Genomic DNA, 17,885 nt, shown 5'->3' on the forward strand with positions numbered 1-17,885 from the left:
AAGCAATTTTGGGAAGGGCGGACTGTAATGTCCCCTTTTTAGCATTCATAGCATGATGTTGTCGTTAGCCTATTTCCCCACGGTCCCGTAGGCTAACCAAGACATTAAAGAGACTTAGAGGCCATTTGGCCTAGAGAGTTTCAGTTGCAGGTCTTTCTGAGGGGTTTTGAGGCAACTTTGGGCACACTTACTATTTATAGTAAGTCATCTTGGACATGGTCGGACATCCAGTGGCAGCGGTATGTTGATGGTAATTGTTTAAAATCGACAAGAAGACTTGTTTATTATTGATAAGATTTGTTATGCATTGATAAAGCTATTTTATAAAGTTAAATTTAAATATTTAACTTTATTAATGCATAGACTATAATTTGTGGGAAATATTTAAATTAAAAGAGTCCCCGTTATTTTATAACACATCGGAGACATAAGTTACATAAAGGGAGTTATGTTTTATCGCACATTAAGAAAACAAAGGATTGAGCTCTTGTGAGAACACTGTAAAAGAAATGGAAGAGCTTCTTTTTAGTATGCTTGGATGAAGATTAATGTTATGTTGCTGGATATCTGATTATTGGGTTTGGAGGACGGAATCCCTCTTTGCTAGCATTCTCTTCGCTATTGAAAGACACAGTCAGGAGGAATTAACAGTGTTTCCGAACACACTGGGTTTCATTTAGTGTTTTGCTACAGTGCAGATGAATAGTGTTTTGCTACAGTGCGCGTGAATAGTGGTTGCTACAGTGTGTATGAATAGTGAATTTGCTACAGTGCGTGAACAATATTTGCAAGTTTATTGTTAATTCTTGCTGATTTGGGGGTTTGGAAGGCTGCCAACTACATCTGCAAAAATACTACAGCAACTAATTCTAGGTTCCTTATGTCAAATTTTTATACTTTTGCATTGTAGTTGTTGAATACAAGACTGATATTTGTCGCAACATGTTAAACAATTGTATGAGCACATTTACATGGCAAAAATCAATATTTAATTAGCAAATAAGAAGTTTCAGATTTTCCTATATATTGTAGTATGTGTGTCAAGTGTTTGACAAAAATGCTATGTTGAGTTATTAAGCAAATTAATTGATGTCATAAAGTAGCTTGCAAGTTTCTTTATTTGGGAAAAAATAGGGGAGGATACTACATTGGGAACGGTGGAGAATACTTTTTTTTTGCAAGAGGGAGTGCTAAATCGTACTGTGGAAAGTGGCCCCTACTTTAAGTCAATATGGCTAGGCTTTTAGCATATGATATCCCTCGCTCATCTATGGTAGTAAATGGAGAATTTGCAGTCAAGTAATATTGCCAAACACTTTGTTTGCATGCTGGTTTCTATTACAATCTGATTGCAATTGATGTAGGGAAACATATGACAACTAAACATGAACAAATTCACCCAAAAGACAAGTCTGAAAATTCAATACTGCTGCCATAAAGTTCTGATTACAGTTTCAGACTTTGTAAGGTGCAAAACACCTTTATTTATTCAATACAAGTGACATATGAAAGTACTCTAATGGCTGCCCCTAATTTACTGAACACAAGTACCTCAAAAAATAGTACAATAATAGATAGTTTCTATTATCTTTGTTTAGTATCTAATGGTTATCTATTGTAATCTTCTGTAAATATTAGAATGTGTCTAATATTTAGTTTTATGTTTCTAGAATAGAATGTTTCTATTCCTTATGATTGCTTCTTAAGGAAACATTGTTCAGTCTCTTGTATAAATTGATCTTTTGTTGACTGTTAATAACAAGCAAATATTTTACCATTTATTGCGTAATATGGTATCAAAGCCAATACTCTAAATTTTTTCGAAAATAAAATTATAATTTATTGGCCGAAATTGTCTGCTTTTTTGTTTTTGAAATTATTTACATGCATATTTGCTTCCAATTCTCTCTATAATTTGACTAGGGTTTCCGTTCTAAGAGATCTGAATCCGTCAACTTTTGGTTCGGTTCTACAACCCATTTTTGTCCACATCTGTTTGTTTTTCTGCACATTTCTGCCATTTTTTGTGATTTTTTTGCAGCAGGGTCGTTTTTGTTTAAAACCCTAATTTTCAAGTTTGGAATTTTTTTTGATTCCAAATATTTGGTGAGTTTTTTGAGAGTTCAATTGGGTTGTCATAAGATTTTTCTGGGTGCCTTAATTTTTGAGTTAGCTGATCTAGAAATCGACAACTCATTCTTTCTGGATTTTTTGAGCTCTCTTTTGGGTCACCCTTCAAATTTTATGGGTCTCTACTTTTTGAGGGTTGGATGTACTTGCATGTTGTTTGCATGTGTTGCTTTACCATGCAAAGTCTCGTGTTTTGCCTCAAAAATTCTGGTGGGTTTGTAATATTTTTCACCTCAAAAATCATCTCAGGTTTTGATTGATTTTTCACCTCAAGAATCATGTTGGGTTTTGATTGATTTTTCACCCCAAAAGTCGTGTTCGATTTTTTTGATTTTCTCCTAAAAATCATGGCTTTTTGCAGTTTGTTTTGGAGCATTATGCTCATCTGCAAAGTTTTGGAGCATTATCCAAAGTACCATCAACAAACATCTTTTGCTCCAGATTCTGAAGGCTTCTGCAAGAAAAACATTCAATGCAACTATTGCAACAAGTTTGGACACATAAAGGTTGAATGTCGGAAGCGCTTAGCTACCCTATCTAGGCAATCTGGTTCACAGTCCACAATGAACTATGCAGAGCACCTTGAGCAAACAAAATCTGCCCTTTACGCTTTTGGACAGCTTCATGCTCTGGATAGATTAATCATTAAAGGAGGGTATTACGATAATAGATAGTTTCTATTATCTTTGTTTAGTATCTAAAGGTTATCTATTGTAATCTTCTGTAAATATTAGAATGTTTCTAATATTTAGTTTTTTGTTTCTAGAATAGAATGTTTCTATTCTTTACGATTGTTTCTTAAGGAAACATCGTTCAGTCTCTTGTATAAATTGATCTCTTGATCACTGTTAATAACAAGCAAACATTTTCCAATTATTTCATAATAAAAAATAATAGCTTCAATGATGATTAATGCGGTATAAGAAGCTGAAATGAATTGCAGATGTAATCATGATCTCACACAAATTTTTCCCGATTTTTCTAGGACCTCCAAGTGCAAAAACGACCCTAGCATATGTCCGCTTCCTTGCCCTTGAATTGCAGATGTAAATTAAAATAAATGTAGCAACTAAACTCCTCCAAACCACCTTTGAAATGATTGGATCATGGATAGAAGTTATTTGCACAAATACCTAGAGCGAATTTTATGCTTTAGAGGGAAGATATGGGCAAAAATATGATGCCCTAGCAGCTATATAGAGTACCTCATAAAAATTATCAGTAACCTGATAATTTCTTGTAGATACTCCTAAAGTATTGCCTTGTTCTTTTGAGTTTAATGCTCCAACACCCACAGAGAAATAACATCAAAATGAAGCCACATGAGCCAAAATCCTAATATAGATGACCTCCATGAAAGCTTCAGAAAATCTAGCGTCTGGGCACCAAATTTGCACAATGAAGAGACTGAGGTATCTGCTCCAATCGCTGCAATAATCTGAGCTGATAGTTTCACAGCCTCAAAATTGCTTAATCTATGAGAATTTTCGTTCCCAAATGCTCAATAAAAGTTGTAGAAACCCTTGGCTCCACCAAAGAACATAGAACAATTGTCAAAACTAGATGCTTGATGATGAGGCTCTCACCTCTATTTATTCTTTTCTTTCACCCCTTCTAGAAGAAATAATATGTTATTTAATTGCATTTTCTAGAAGATTCCCCTTTCCAATATAATTATATTTTATATTTGCACTTTAATAGCGTCAAGTACTATTGCCAACTTACCCTCATCATCCAAGGGTGGTAGATTAGTAGAAGGGATCACATGATGTCCTAACACCTTCTTGAGGTGTGACACATGGAAAACATTATGTACTCTACTATCTGCCACCAACTCTAACTCATAAGCCACCTCTCGCACACGCTGAATGACCTTAAAAGGCCCATAATATCGTGTCTTGAGCTTTTCTGCTCCACCCTTCTTGAGAGTAGACTATCTGGAAGGCTGCAACATCAAATGCACCATATCCCCAATCTCAAAAGAGCGCTATCTTCTGATCTGTATACTGCTTTTGCACATTCTGTGCCTTTTTGGATGTTCTCTGGAAGAGTCCTCACGATTTCCTGATTCTTTTGCAATATATCTCCAACACAAGGCACTCTAGTGTCACTCATCAACAAGTTAAGAAAGGTAGGCACCTCATAACCACACAAGACCATGAATGGTGTTGTATGAATAGAAAGACGGTAAGTGGTATTGTAGCAATGCTCAGGTATATCCACTTATCCCAACTCTTCTATTGCGCTACGATGTAGCTCCTGAGATATCCTTTCACCCATTTGTTAACTATCTTTGTTTGACAATTTGTTTGTGGGTGATAGCTAATACTTGGAGTGAGCTTGGTTCCACAAAGTCTAAAGAGCTCTTGCCAGAAATGGGTCATGAATCAATTGTTTCTGTCGCTAATAAGGCTCTAAGGCAATCGAGATATCTCACGGAAAGACAATTTTGCTAGGTGTATAGATGAATATATAGTGGTGATCAAGAAGAATGAGCACACGTAGTCAAATGATGCCCCACCACATAAATGCAATCTCCTATTGCCTTACAATGTAGCTCCTGAGATATCCTTTCACCCATTTGTTAACTATCTTTGTTTGACAATTTGTTTGTAGGTGATAGCTAATCCTTGGAATGAGCTTGGTTCTTCAAACTCTGAAGAGCTCTTGCCAAAAATGGGTCATGAATCAATTGTTTGTTGCAAATAATGCTCTAAGGCAATAGAGATATCTCATTGTTGCTCAAGTTTCAGTTCATATCTTTTGCTCTAGGGTTTTGAGTCAAGTCAAGTGTCAATGTCTTGAGTTTGAGTCTAGATTGCTATAGGATGATCTTTCTTCTCATCATTCCTTTGAGTGAACCTAATGCAGGAATCATATAAGCAAAGCATCAGTCTAAAGCTAGGTGATTAGTGTTTAGAGGGTTTGTTATGTGTTATCCCTATGAGAAGGTCTTGATATTCTGCTAATTCATATTTCCTTGTTCCTAATCACGTCGAAGACAAATATTCATGTTGAGAAGTAGTACTTCATGAAAGCATTTATAAATCTCTGAGAATTTCTAACTTAATGGTCAAAGGTCTCTATCTAAAGGAAGAGTACATTTAAATAGATGATCACAGGTATATATAGAGCAAATGCAGTAGAGAACATCAAAGATTGATATGCAGATCATGAGAACAAGTCAGAAGCAAGATTAGTTGAATTCAATACAAAGTGAGCGCTCAAAAATGCAGAAATGACGAAAGAAACAAGTCAAAAGTGGTATGACTCTTTTTGAAATGAAATTGATGGTTAATATTTAATCTGCACTTACACATTGCAAAGTTGAAAAGTCAATTGAATGAAAGAACGCGTGCTATTGGCCAGTTGAAAAGTCCAAATGCTTACCTGTCAGATCGGGTCCCATTCAAATATTAAACAAAAGTTGAATGCCTTCAGCCATCAGATCTTACAAGATCCACAATCATCGTTATGTCGCTATTAAAAGTTGTTTGATCGTTATTTGTAGCGACATAACGATAGATCAACAAGTGTCTCCATGGGCCCATTATATTCCACGGGGTACAGACAGGTTGACGTCAGACTCTCCGGTCAATAAAGTACTACCACATGTCTGCCACGAGGTATATAATTGGAAGGTGGATCCACGCCGTGAAACAAAGAGACTTAATATCGTTTTATTACCACCGTCAGATCAAAAAAAATCTACATCTGTCGCCATCTCGCTATGTAAAGTTGCAAGGAAAATAATCATAGCGACATAATGATGGAAAGATGTGTGTACACAGAGGGACCCGCGGAGGAAGTTACAAAGGTTTATAATAATTTAATCTTGACTGTCGATTTGAGATCAATGATGGAAATCAAAGTTCCAATGATCGTTATAATATGAATTATATTGAATTGGTGCCAAATAGCAAAATGCAAAGAATTGAAGGTTTCTGCAGGATTTGTGAATTTGCATGAAGATGAAAGGTCATGAAGTGTTTTCAGGAATATCACGGATTCAGAATCATCAATAGAAGAGATAACACATACTCATATAACGATGCAGATTGGATAATTTCATATTTTATTCTCATTTTCTTTTCTATTATATGATTGTTGCTCTGCCAAAATTAAGAAATGATAGAGAACTATAAATGTAATCTCATTTGATAATACAAAGGTTGGCAAACTTGATGGTGAATTTGTTTGTAATTCCACCTATTTGCTTATCATGCTTTGTTGCCCATGGATAGATTAGTTCTGCATTAAGAGTTGAAGGAGAATTATATGTGATCCTGTGATAATCAAGTGGATTCCATTTCATTTTGATATTTGCAGTAGAGGTGATTCCATTTACTTTCTTCATATATGATTCTGCTTCCTCTCTTGTTCATTTCATATTATGCTAGATAGTTTCATTGGGAATTGAAGGATAGATGTGTGTGAATCTATTAGTAACTTGCTGAACCTCCATTTCACTAAGCCTAGTAGTCAAAGCAATTCCATTTGCCCTCATGTGCATTTCTTCTTCTCTTCCTCTTTGGCATTTTGATGGTTAACACTGCATTTAGAATAGAAGTAAGAGTCTAGAAATCTCAAGATCATCTATTACAGTCATTCCATTGGGTGTGATAGGTCATCCAAATCTATTTTGTCTGAATTGTTTGTGCCTACAAACAATTTGGTTATCCTTTACTGCTCTCAGGTTAAGAGCTTATAATGTCAAAACTTCTGATCCCATAAAAACATATTCATTGCATATCATAGCAAATCATAAGGAGCTGTACCTATTCAATTTAAAGGGCAGTGATATAATATATACACTGAGCCATTTGTTGGTAAACATCCTTTTGTCTCTCCAAGCATTGGGTATCAAAGATTCAAGATTATAAAATCTAATAGGAGAACAAACTATTAACCAACACTCATGGAAAGTCAATTTTGCTAGTTGTCTAGATGAATATGTAGTGGTGGTCAGGAAGAAATGAGCATACTTAGTCAAATGATCCCCCACCACATAAATGCAATCTCTACCTTGGACTTCTAACAAGCCTGAAATTAAGTCCATTGATATGCATTCCCACTTCCTATCAGGATGTAGACCTCTATAACACAAAGTTAATGGAAGAAGTTGGATCATACATGGGAATGGGGGTTGTGAGATACTATTGGGGTACATTGCATGATAGACCTACAAGGGGTGGTAAAAGAAATCATCTTTTTCTAGTTGCTAATCCTAGTCATTTGGGAGCAGTTGATCTTGTTGTCATTGGAAAGCACCCTGAGGGAGTGGAGGCTTCTCAAGATATAGACATATCTCTTGATGATACCTCTAATATTTAGAGGGAGTTTGATGTATATTTGAGTCGACTGATCCATTTGATGTACCTAAAGATTTTGCTTTGGTGGTGTGGAGAATGCTGCTCTTGCTAAGAGGGGGTCTCAACATCAGCAACCCTTTTATGTGTTTTAATCATATTTCTCTAAGACAAAGAAATATGAGATGAAACCACTTGAAGAGATATTGCTCTTTAATAGATATTTCTCTGAGATGGAAAAATACAAGGTGAAAGTGATTCAGAGATGTTGCTCTTGAATGCATATTTCTTTGAGATGGAGAATTATCAAGGGAAAGCCCTTGCGAGATGATGCTTTTTCCACACATGAGGGTAGCTATGTTGGACGTCATGTTGAGAGACTCCATAACGACTGAGTGATTCCATGATGGGCACTTGTGTATATCTATGTTCCACGGAGTTTCCGGGACGGGGACGTTTTAGGGGACGGGGACGTGTTTCCGGTACGGGTACGGGTCGAAGCCAAAATTTAGGGGACGGGACATCAGGGGACGGCGATTAAAAACATAGGGGATTTTTTTAATATAGAGACAAAATTCAAATATGTATATCATAACATTGATAAACCATTCACCATAGACATTTTAGAAGATAAATACATGGAATATTATCAAATGGCAAATACTAAGTGCTTCCATTATAACAATATCACATACATATATAGCAAAAATTAAAATGCCTAAAGGCTTCAAGTATCATGCTGAAATCAGAATGAAATAAAGAGAAGTCCAACTAAAATAGTTGGTAAATAGTAAATACCGAACGTAGTCTTGCCTCACTAAACACAATCTTTGCTCATTGCTGCTACTGCTCTTATGTTTTTTTCCTTCCTCTTAGCAAGTATGTTAAATCGAAAAATGAGTAGAAGAGTTAGTGTTTTAATGGACCAAATATGGGTTGCATATTGTTATTATGTCTTTAAGATGACTAGGGGCCACACGAACAACAAAAATTAGGAAAAAATGTTTTTTTGGGGATGGTTTGCCTTTACCAGATTGACTGGAAAAAAGGGGACGGCCAGCAGTTTCGGGGACGGATAGGGGACGGCAAAACTGTCCCCGATACTGCTGGCCGTCCCCAAGTTTCCTGCCCAAAAAAATTGGCCGTTTCGGGGACGTTTCTGAATTCTTCAAAAAAGGGACGTCACAAGGTACGGCCAAAATCCGTACCCGCGTCCCCGTTTCGTACCCGGTACGGGTACTAGGGTACAGAGGCAGGGGACGCGTCCCCGTGGAGCATAGGTGTATATGTTTCTTTCTACACGTGAGTAGCCATAGTGGACGCCATGTTGAGTGATTCGTGACGTTGCCATGTCGCGAGATTTCGTGATAAAACTCTATTCCTCAAATGGGTGTAGCCATTGTGGATATCATGTTGAGTGATTCCACGATGTTATCACATTGAGTGATTTTGTGATAAACTCTTTTCCACAAATGGGTGTAGCCATTGTGGCTGTCATGTAGCATGGCTATCTAGAAAGATACCTCTCTAGCTAAAAGTGGTGTTGATGTTATAGAGTTAGGAGCTAATTTTTCCCTTATTATGAAGTATCTTAATAATCTATTTTTTATTGATAAACTCTTTTCCAAAAATGGGTGTAGCCATTGTGGGTGTCATGTAACATGGCTATCTAGAAAGATACCTCCCTAGTTAAAAGTGGTGTTGATGTTATAGAGTTAAGAGCTAATTTTTCCCTTATTATGAAGTATCTTAGTAATCTATTTTTTATTAAAGATAATGAAGGGCCCTCACTTTGAAGGGACAAAACATTGAAGAGTCAAGACATTGAAGTGTCTTCAGTTTGTAATGACAAGATGATGAAGCATCAAGGCAATGTTATATTATTCAAGAAGTAATTCACTGAGATAGATTGATATCCTTTGCCGAGTGATTTTATCAAAGAGTTATTTCATTTATTGTCTGCAGATCATAGGGATGATGATCATTGCTTCAGTTTTGGTCTAGTTTTGGGCATATTGTAAATCTGTTTTCTGCTCTTCCATTGATATATAGTAGTGTGGGTGGGCTTTTCTCCCTCAAACTGGAGGGTTTTCTCAAAATAACTTGTCATGTCCTATGTTGTATCTGCTGTGTCTTATTGTTCATTTATTTTTGTTTGCTGTTTATCTTCGTTTCCGTACAAAACTTCAACACAAACAATACCAATGAAAATTTTTCCTTGTCAGGAGTTGCCTATCTTAGACTTTTGGGATGTTTTTGTGTGAGGTTAGATAACCATCGGTCTTCTTCCCCTTGCTCTAATCTCCACCATTCATTTCTAGGCTTAGGTCAAGTGCAAATTTCATGTTTGAAAAATGATAAAGGTGGCTGACACATGTTATACAAAGAGTGTGAAGAAGAGTTATTCATGGCATTTTTAGCAGGAGGTTGCAGCAATAGCAACGATAATCCTTCAGCAAGAAGCTTGACCCTTTGCTAAGAGTAACAACAGCAGCACGTGCTGTCACAGCTGGATATGTTTAAGGAGACTAAGACTGGTTCATATTGAACGGCAGTGAGCATGATATTTGTTTCTCCTAAGAACAGAAAAAGGGTGAATAGAGACGTGCGAGTTTCTTACTTGGTTCTGTTGAAGGTTGTAGCTGCGATAGAGATCTTTATCTCTGGAAATATGGATGGTTTTACCGTTATTGTCACCTTCAACTGAAAAGGACACTTATGTTTAAATTGTAATATTAAATGTAATGACATGTGTCATTCGACATGCATTGAGGCATGAAAATTCAAAGAGTTGTAATTGTAATTATAATAAAGAGACACATTTTAGGAATTTGGAGAGACTTTCGGTTGGAATGTGAAGAGTCTCTCCTTAAGTTATTTGTATCGCATCTAGCGATAGGCATTGTACACTTGAATTTCATTATCAATAAAATGGTCTTTTGTTGTGTGTGGCTGGGTTTTTCCCTTCATTCTCGAAGGGTTTTCCCAGGATATTTCTAGTGTTTATTGTTTCAGTTTTGGCTCTTTCTTCATTGCTTTTTATCATCTTTAGTTTCTGGGCTTGAGATTTAACAAGTTCTGGGCAGATTTGAACAGCATATAAGATAAGTAAGTCTGAGATTAATAGTTTTACAGTTGTAACTATATCTCTGAGTATTCGTTGCAATAAAACTTTTCTTTTGGGTTTTTCCCCTTTGGGGTTTTTATCCCCGAGCTTTAGCTTAAGCACCTGTCACATTTTCATATTATGTCATTTAGTTTTCTGTATTTGTGTTTCAGATTTGTGCTTAAGATTGGTTGAAAAATTATCTCAGTTCATGTAATTTCATCTTTCCAAATTCGACTGTAAATGCTTTGAAACTATGAATGACATGTTGAAACTGAGATCATATCATGGTGAAACGAAACAGCTTGTTCCCACTGCTTTTAACATATATACAATAGAACAAATGTTAAATAGTGAGATTGACAAGGTACAACCTTTAAATCGACAGACGGAGGCCACAATGATCATTCATTAATCAAATGTTGTTAATTCTTTAATAAGAACAAGGATAAGGACAATAACCAATTTGACATAACCAGGGGATACTAAGGCTAGCAATCCTATCCCATGCTCTGATGACCAAGATACTTTGCTATGGATTCCTGCTGAGATGACGTTTCAACCTTCACCTCGCATGTGCACCTTCTCTCTTTGATGATGCTCTCCCCCTATTGGCAGTTGATCTTCTCTTGTCTCTGCTGTCAAGAAAAGGATCAGCCATATTCACATCTCTTCAAAACATCTTAAAGAAAATAAATCATCTATAACTATTATCCATGCTTGAATATTAATTGCCCATGACAGTATTATTTATTCAATAGTCCTCATGATGAAAACAACATAATCTCATTAATCATAATCCTCACAAATAAACATAATAATTCTTAATCAAACATGTCACAATTAACTAACTTCATAGTTCCCATGAAACAATTATTACGGTTATTTGAAAGTCCTCAAGGAAAGGATGTAACACTTTCAATGGAGTATAAAAGAAATTATCCCAATCATTTAAAGATCATTTATGAATCATCAGCCTTGAATCCACAAGATCATCCAAGCTATTAAATATATTCAGCAGTCCATTGCATTGGCAAATATAATTATCAAGGAATATCTAAGCAGTCAGGACACTAAGTATCAAACGACTAAGATTGATTCATAGAGATTGATCAACATTCACATCCAAGAGTTTATCTTCAGATTGATAGACTGATATTATATCAGATCGGCCATCTTCAACATCTTTCCTCCTTACAATTATTTGTGCTATAATTATATGCATGCACCGATAAATAATAGATAATGCTTAAACAATTGTTCATACTAGAATATAGGATGTGCTAGTTTGTGTGCAACCCATCTAATAGGAAGGACCTAAGGTGCTAGAGGAGGGCAATGAGGGTCGTGTAAGGAGGCCATCTTATAGTTGACCATAACTGGCTCCCAAGGACAAGAGGACACTTACATAGAGGACCAAAAAAATTTAAAATTCCCTTATGACCTCGGCCAACTCCGCAAGATGGCACGTGTCTTTGGGAGGGTGAGATTTTGATATGGAAAGTAGGTACAAGAAAATTACTCTGTATGCAAAGAGGAGGCCTTCGGCAGACATCAACTCTGTAGCTTGGTGCAGAAATATTTTTGGATGGACTTATCATGCTTCTTCCTCCAATATGTCTGCATAATATTATTCTAGTGTTTCATTATAATGTTATCTTATCTAACCCCAATAATTGAATATGTATACATACATAGAAATATGTATGTATGTTGCTTATGATTGTAGGATTCAAATAGAAGATCATGTTATTCAAAGGAGTGTTTACTTGGTAAGATGCTATGTTCACCCAAGTTTTCAGGACAGGGACAGCAAGGTACGGCAGGATGGGTTTCTGGGACGGCAATTTTTTTGGTGATTTTGGGGATAGGGAGGATGGCAAATGGGGATGGCTATATATAGGGAAATTTTAAAATATATAGTGAAATTTGCAAATATACATACCATTCATATGAAACTAAGCACAAAGCATGTCATTTAAACATTATAGAACTTTAACATACAACATTTGAATGCCATCTAGGAAATAATAACCAATTTCAATACTCAATTGTCAATATGCATATCAATATGTGAACAAAAATATTTAAATATAAGTTTAGCGGTGAACAATATCAAAAAAATCTGAAAGTCTAAATATGCCCAAAGGCTAGAGGGCTGCCATAAAGTATCAATGTATTATTATCATATACAAGTTCAACATAGAAAGCAAAATATAGAAAAATGAAGCAGACTGCTGCTCCTATTCTACCTCTGCCACCATGGCATCAAAATCAGAGCATAGTTTTTATGTTTTTTTGTTGACCTTTTTTTTAAATTTTTGCATGGAACAAATAGGGGACGATTGACCATCCCTGGTACGGTTGGGGGACGTCTAGACCTCCCCTTTCCGTACTGAGGACGGCAAGCCATCCCTTTTCTTTTTGCCTAGGCCTCCCCGAGTACCTAAAACGTCCTCTATGATTTTTGGCATTTTGGGGACGGCGGGGGGATGTTCCATACCCGTCCCCTTCTCGAAAATTTGGGGTTTTTTGCCAGATGGCTATATATATATATATATAGGAAAATTTTAAAATATACACTGAAATTTGCAAATATACATGTCATTCATATGAAACTAAGCACAAAGCATGTCATTTAAAGATTATAGAACCTTTACATAAAACATTTGAATGTCATCTAGGAAATAATAACTGATTTCAGTACTCAATTGTCAATATGCAGATCAATATGTGAACAAAAATATTTAATTATAAGTTTAGTAGTGAACAATATCATAACAATCTGAAAATCTAAATATGCCCAAAAGCTAGAGGGCTGCCATAAAGTATCAATGTATCATCATCATGTTCAAGTTCAACAAAGAAAACAAAATATAGAAAATGAAGCAGACTGCTGCTCCTATTCTACCTCTGCCACCATGGCATCAAAATCAAAGCATAGTTTTTATGTTTTTTTGTTGACCTTTTTTTTAATGTTTGCATGGGACAAATAGGGGATGACTGACCGTCCCTGGTACAGTCGGGGGATGTCTAGACGTCCCCTTTCCATACCGAGGATGGCAAGCCTTCCTTTTTTTTGCCCAAGCGTCCCCAAGTACCTGAAACATCCCCTATGATTTCTGGCAAAAAACCCACTCCCCCTGTTCCAGGGACGTCCCTCTCTTGGAAACATGGGGTTTTTTGCCAGGGACACGACCCCGGGGTACGTAGGCAAGATGTAACCTTAACTCTAATTTGTTTCAATTGCAATTCCACGGCATAGTGGGAAAGGGACATTACACTAGTAAATCTTCTGATGGTTTTCTGGACATTGCTATCAGTTCTCTTGGTCTTGTTTTATTTGGGGGTGAAAGAGTTATTCAGTACAGAAATCTTGTCCAAGGAATCGGATTTCTGATTTTACATCTATTAAATTAAAGAAATGCTTCTATAGCAGCTATTAATGTAATAAATTGTGAGAAAATAGTTGTGACTGGCCCTTGTACCATATGTGAAGTTGATATTGTATGCAAATGAGTGTGTGTCGTGGTAATGGATCCTCATGAAATATAGAACTCATAAAATTAAATTTACATTTCTGCTATAGATTAGATCAAGGTACTTTAATGTATTTTTGGTATTAATTATCTGTTGGTCGATTTTTATCTTTTTCTTTCAGCATGTTTGTAATGTACATCCGTGAAATTTTTTATGCCTTTTCTGATGTCGAATTTGACATACAATATTTGCCCATAGAAATGGAATACAAGCAATAATCTGATCTGTTTGGTTTCATTAATTCATAGAAAATAGATATAAAAGGAAACTCAACATTAATATCATCTAAAACTGAAATACATGAACTATACAAACTGCAGTTTACAAAATCAGAATATTTTGACATTCACTTTGGGCATTACAATCATTTATGCACTTGGCTAAATAGATTAAGCATGAGTACCTTAAAAAATGTGAGTTTACTTGCTGCTATACGTCTGAGATACAATGTTCGCCAATGCAATGATCTGGTCTGTTTGGTTTAATAATTAATTCATTCATAGAAAATACATATTTTAGGAAATGCAAATTTAACATTATTAAAACTGAAATATGTGAACCATATAAACTGTTGTTCACAAAATCAGAATATTTTTACATTCACTTGGACATTACAATCAAGTATGCACTTGGCCAAATAGACTTAGCATGAGTACCTTCGGAAATGTAAGTTTACCTGCTGCTACGGTTCTGAAATGCCTTCAAAATCACCATAAAATGCTCAAACATTGATTGCTACAGGTCTTCCATTAAGTTTCAGTCACACTATAATCTTTAATCCACCAAATCAAGCCTTCAATTCTCGGAAAACTAAACTCAGGAGTCTCGTCCAGCAAGCAAATGAATGGGAAAGCACAGGGGCAATTCACATAAGCATTTCCAGACTTTACTTTTTCCTTTCAAACTGAATCGGGGTTGATTAGAAATTTTAAACGCCACCAAGGAATGATTTGGCATCTTTTAAAACTCAGAATTTACCTTGCCAATACCCATGTTGCAAGGCTGGAGCTGGGCACTTCTATTCTTGGGCGATTTGAAGCTAGAAAAATCAGTTCTCAACTAACACCCACATATTATATATCAAAACTAATTTCCAAGCAGTAGGAAAGTGTCTGCAATGATACCCATAATGATACAAAGTTTAACCAAAAAGATAGAAATAAAAAAATGGTTCCCCGTGTCTTTGAAAATGGTATGTCCAGCATTGAGAAATTGTTTGAAATACACCAAACTTGAACAACAGTCCAAAAACAGAGCTAAGCTTGCCCAAAACTGGATGCCCATATTAAAATAGTTTATAAATATTAAATTTTCATCACGTGCAAATCCTTGTCTCCAATTTCTAGCCAAAATCATTGAAGCTCAAACTCAAAGCACAACCAGCTAGGGTGGAACTTGCACCAACAAAACCAGGTTAATTGAAGAGGGTTCCAGTGCTCAACAATTTAAAGGAGAGCTCTGGGAGTTCATTTCAAAATGTTCCGTATGTGTGCACAAGAAGAATATGAGAATGAGAGATCAAATCCCAATATATATACTTGGAGGGAGAATTTGGGGGCAGGTTTGAATATTCAAATATAATATACCCTCAAAGAAGGCCCCTATATAAACCTTTTAAAACTACTTTTGTCTTCAATTGCCTAGGGGTCCCAATTGGAGACACTTTCTGAAACAGTAGATCACTAAACGTAAATATTAAAAAGTCACATTTAAATCACTTGAAAATGTTGAAGTAATTTTCGTAACCGACTGAAGTTGACAGATGATAATTAATGCCGACCCAAGAATATTCTATAAATAGTGGTGTTCTTTGAGAACCAAAGAGAACAAACACAAATTGATCAGTGCCATGCAGCCACTACTATAAATGGTACCATTTTTCAAAAACCAAAGAGATAAAACCTAGAAAGATTGGTACTGTGCAAACACTTACTATAAAAAGTAATGTTCTTTCATGACCAAATAGAACAAACGTAAAAAAACGCAAGAAAGATTGGTACCATGTAAATGCTTACTAGAAAAAGCAATATTCTCCAAAAGCCAAAGAGAATAATCCTGAAAATACAGAAAGATTGTTGCCATGCAAGCACCTCTATTATAAAGAGCAGTGGTCTCCAAAGACTAAAGAGAACAAAACTAGAAAAACCCAGAAATATTGGTACCATGCACACTTATTACAAATAGCTACTGCTGTTGAAAGTCATTGAGAAACAAGCTCATCAAGAACATTTGAACCCTCCCGATGCATAAGGAAACCTATGGAAAATCCTGAAAACTGGCTAATGATGTTTTCTCTTTTCTGCTTTTGTTACCTTTTAAAGTTTTTAATTAATGTATGTTCCATATATTTCAGGTGTGGTCTGCACGAGACTTCAAGGCCATCAAGACATTGGCAGGACATGAGGCAAAGGTTACAAGTGTGGATGTAACAGCAGGTAAGAAGCAAGATATGTTTTTTCACAATGTTGGAACATTCTCTCTGGGCTTTTCTGTTGAGCTGATCATATTTTTGTTGACCATAACAAGAGTATCATGCATGTTTTTTGTTGACTAGAGTAAGGCTATCATGTATATTTTTTGTTGAGCTCTGCATTGGGTAATATAGTGAGCGATCTATATATATATATATATATATATATATATATATAGACACACCTGTAGCACCCAAGAAGGGGAAAAAATCCCGGACCAGCTTATTTGGTTCTGTACCTGTATCTGCACCTTGTTTGCAACTTAGCGAAACACTAAGTCAAAGGAAAACCTTCATTAATGTTTAAATCTTTAAATTAAATATAATTAATTTAAAATTGAAAATTCAGATTCCCTCGCTTTAACCTAAACTAAATATTTCTGCTCTTGATTTTATTTTTCTTCTCCTAAATTGCCAAAAGGAGTCCTCCCCATTCTTCGTGAATTTGAGTCTAATGCTACAATGGCTGAAACATCTTTTTCTTAATGTGAATTAATCTGCACCTTTTTTGCACTAAGTTCTCTCTTATTTTGCGGCTTGGCAGATGGGCAATACATTGCAACTGTATCTCATGATCGAACAATAAAACTATGGTCCAGCAACAACAGTGGCAATGGCAATGAGATGAATATAGGCTGATATTGTGAAGAGAATAATTACATGCATTTTCTTTGAGATATGTGAGCAAAATAAGATGGGGGCATACTCAAAAACATGTGAATATCTCTGCAAGAAATGCTCAGCTTTGGGGACATATCCATGCTGAATACCTAATGGATGATGTGGCAGTCCAATTCAGGTTTCAGTCAATCTTGCTCAAACTATCTAAGAAATTAATTTTAATTATTAAAGGATATGAAGGCTGCCTGCTGATATTCTTAATTAAATTGTGTACGGGAAGAAAAGACATATTAACTGATGTGTTCCGTCTGACTTCTCTTTTCTGTATCTACTATTAACACCGAAATCATGTTTTTGTGTGCATTTAGTTTGCATATAACAATCACGAGGTGATAGTATTGACTTTTGATATATTGAGATTAAACAAAATGATTTTGGCCTTATAAAAGACACATATTGTAGAGATTAATTTGCCAGATTCTTTGTATGTTATTTGTATCTTTTTTGGTTCAAGGTACACAACTCTTAGGCCCTCACATTTAAGGTAATTATCTGTTTTCTTAAAAAAAGTATATAAGGATTTTATAGATGACATCTATGCACTTTTGGATGTTAAGCTTTTAGCTCATAAATAAAGATAGAAAAATTGCACAAAACACACAAGAAATTATCATGGGAAAACCCTTCCACTTGAAGAGAATAATCCAAC

The 17,885-nt window shown here is 35.7% G+C and overlaps 1 protein-coding gene across 2 annotated transcripts in view; it reads left to right on the forward strand.

The window, feature by feature from the left end:
* The window catches only part of LIS (WD-40 repeat family protein / small nuclear ribonucleoprotein Prp4p-like protein), a 78,911-nt gene extending 61,272 nt beyond the window's left edge, over nucleotides 1–17,639 (forward strand). For both annotated transcript variants that reach the window (XM_089830637.1, XM_089830638.1), the window contains 2 exons: nucleotides 16,439–16,520; nucleotides 17,100–17,639. In XM_089830637.1, coding sequence (XP_089686763.1) covers nucleotides 16,439–16,520; nucleotides 17,100–17,194 — 177 coding nt within the window. In that variant the 3' untranslated portion in view covers nucleotides 17,195–17,639. The remainder of the gene's footprint in view (nucleotides 1–16,438; nucleotides 16,521–17,099) is intronic.
* Nucleotides 17,640–17,885: the final 246 nt, after the last annotated feature.

Source organism: Cupressus sempervirens, chromosome 5, assembly GCF_028749045.1.
Source record: "Cupressus sempervirens isolate cs-2001-9-10 chromosome 5, ASM2874904v1, whole genome shotgun sequence".
Classification (NCBI taxonomy): Eukaryota; Viridiplantae; Streptophyta; class Pinopsida; order Cupressales; family Cupressaceae; genus Cupressus; species Cupressus sempervirens.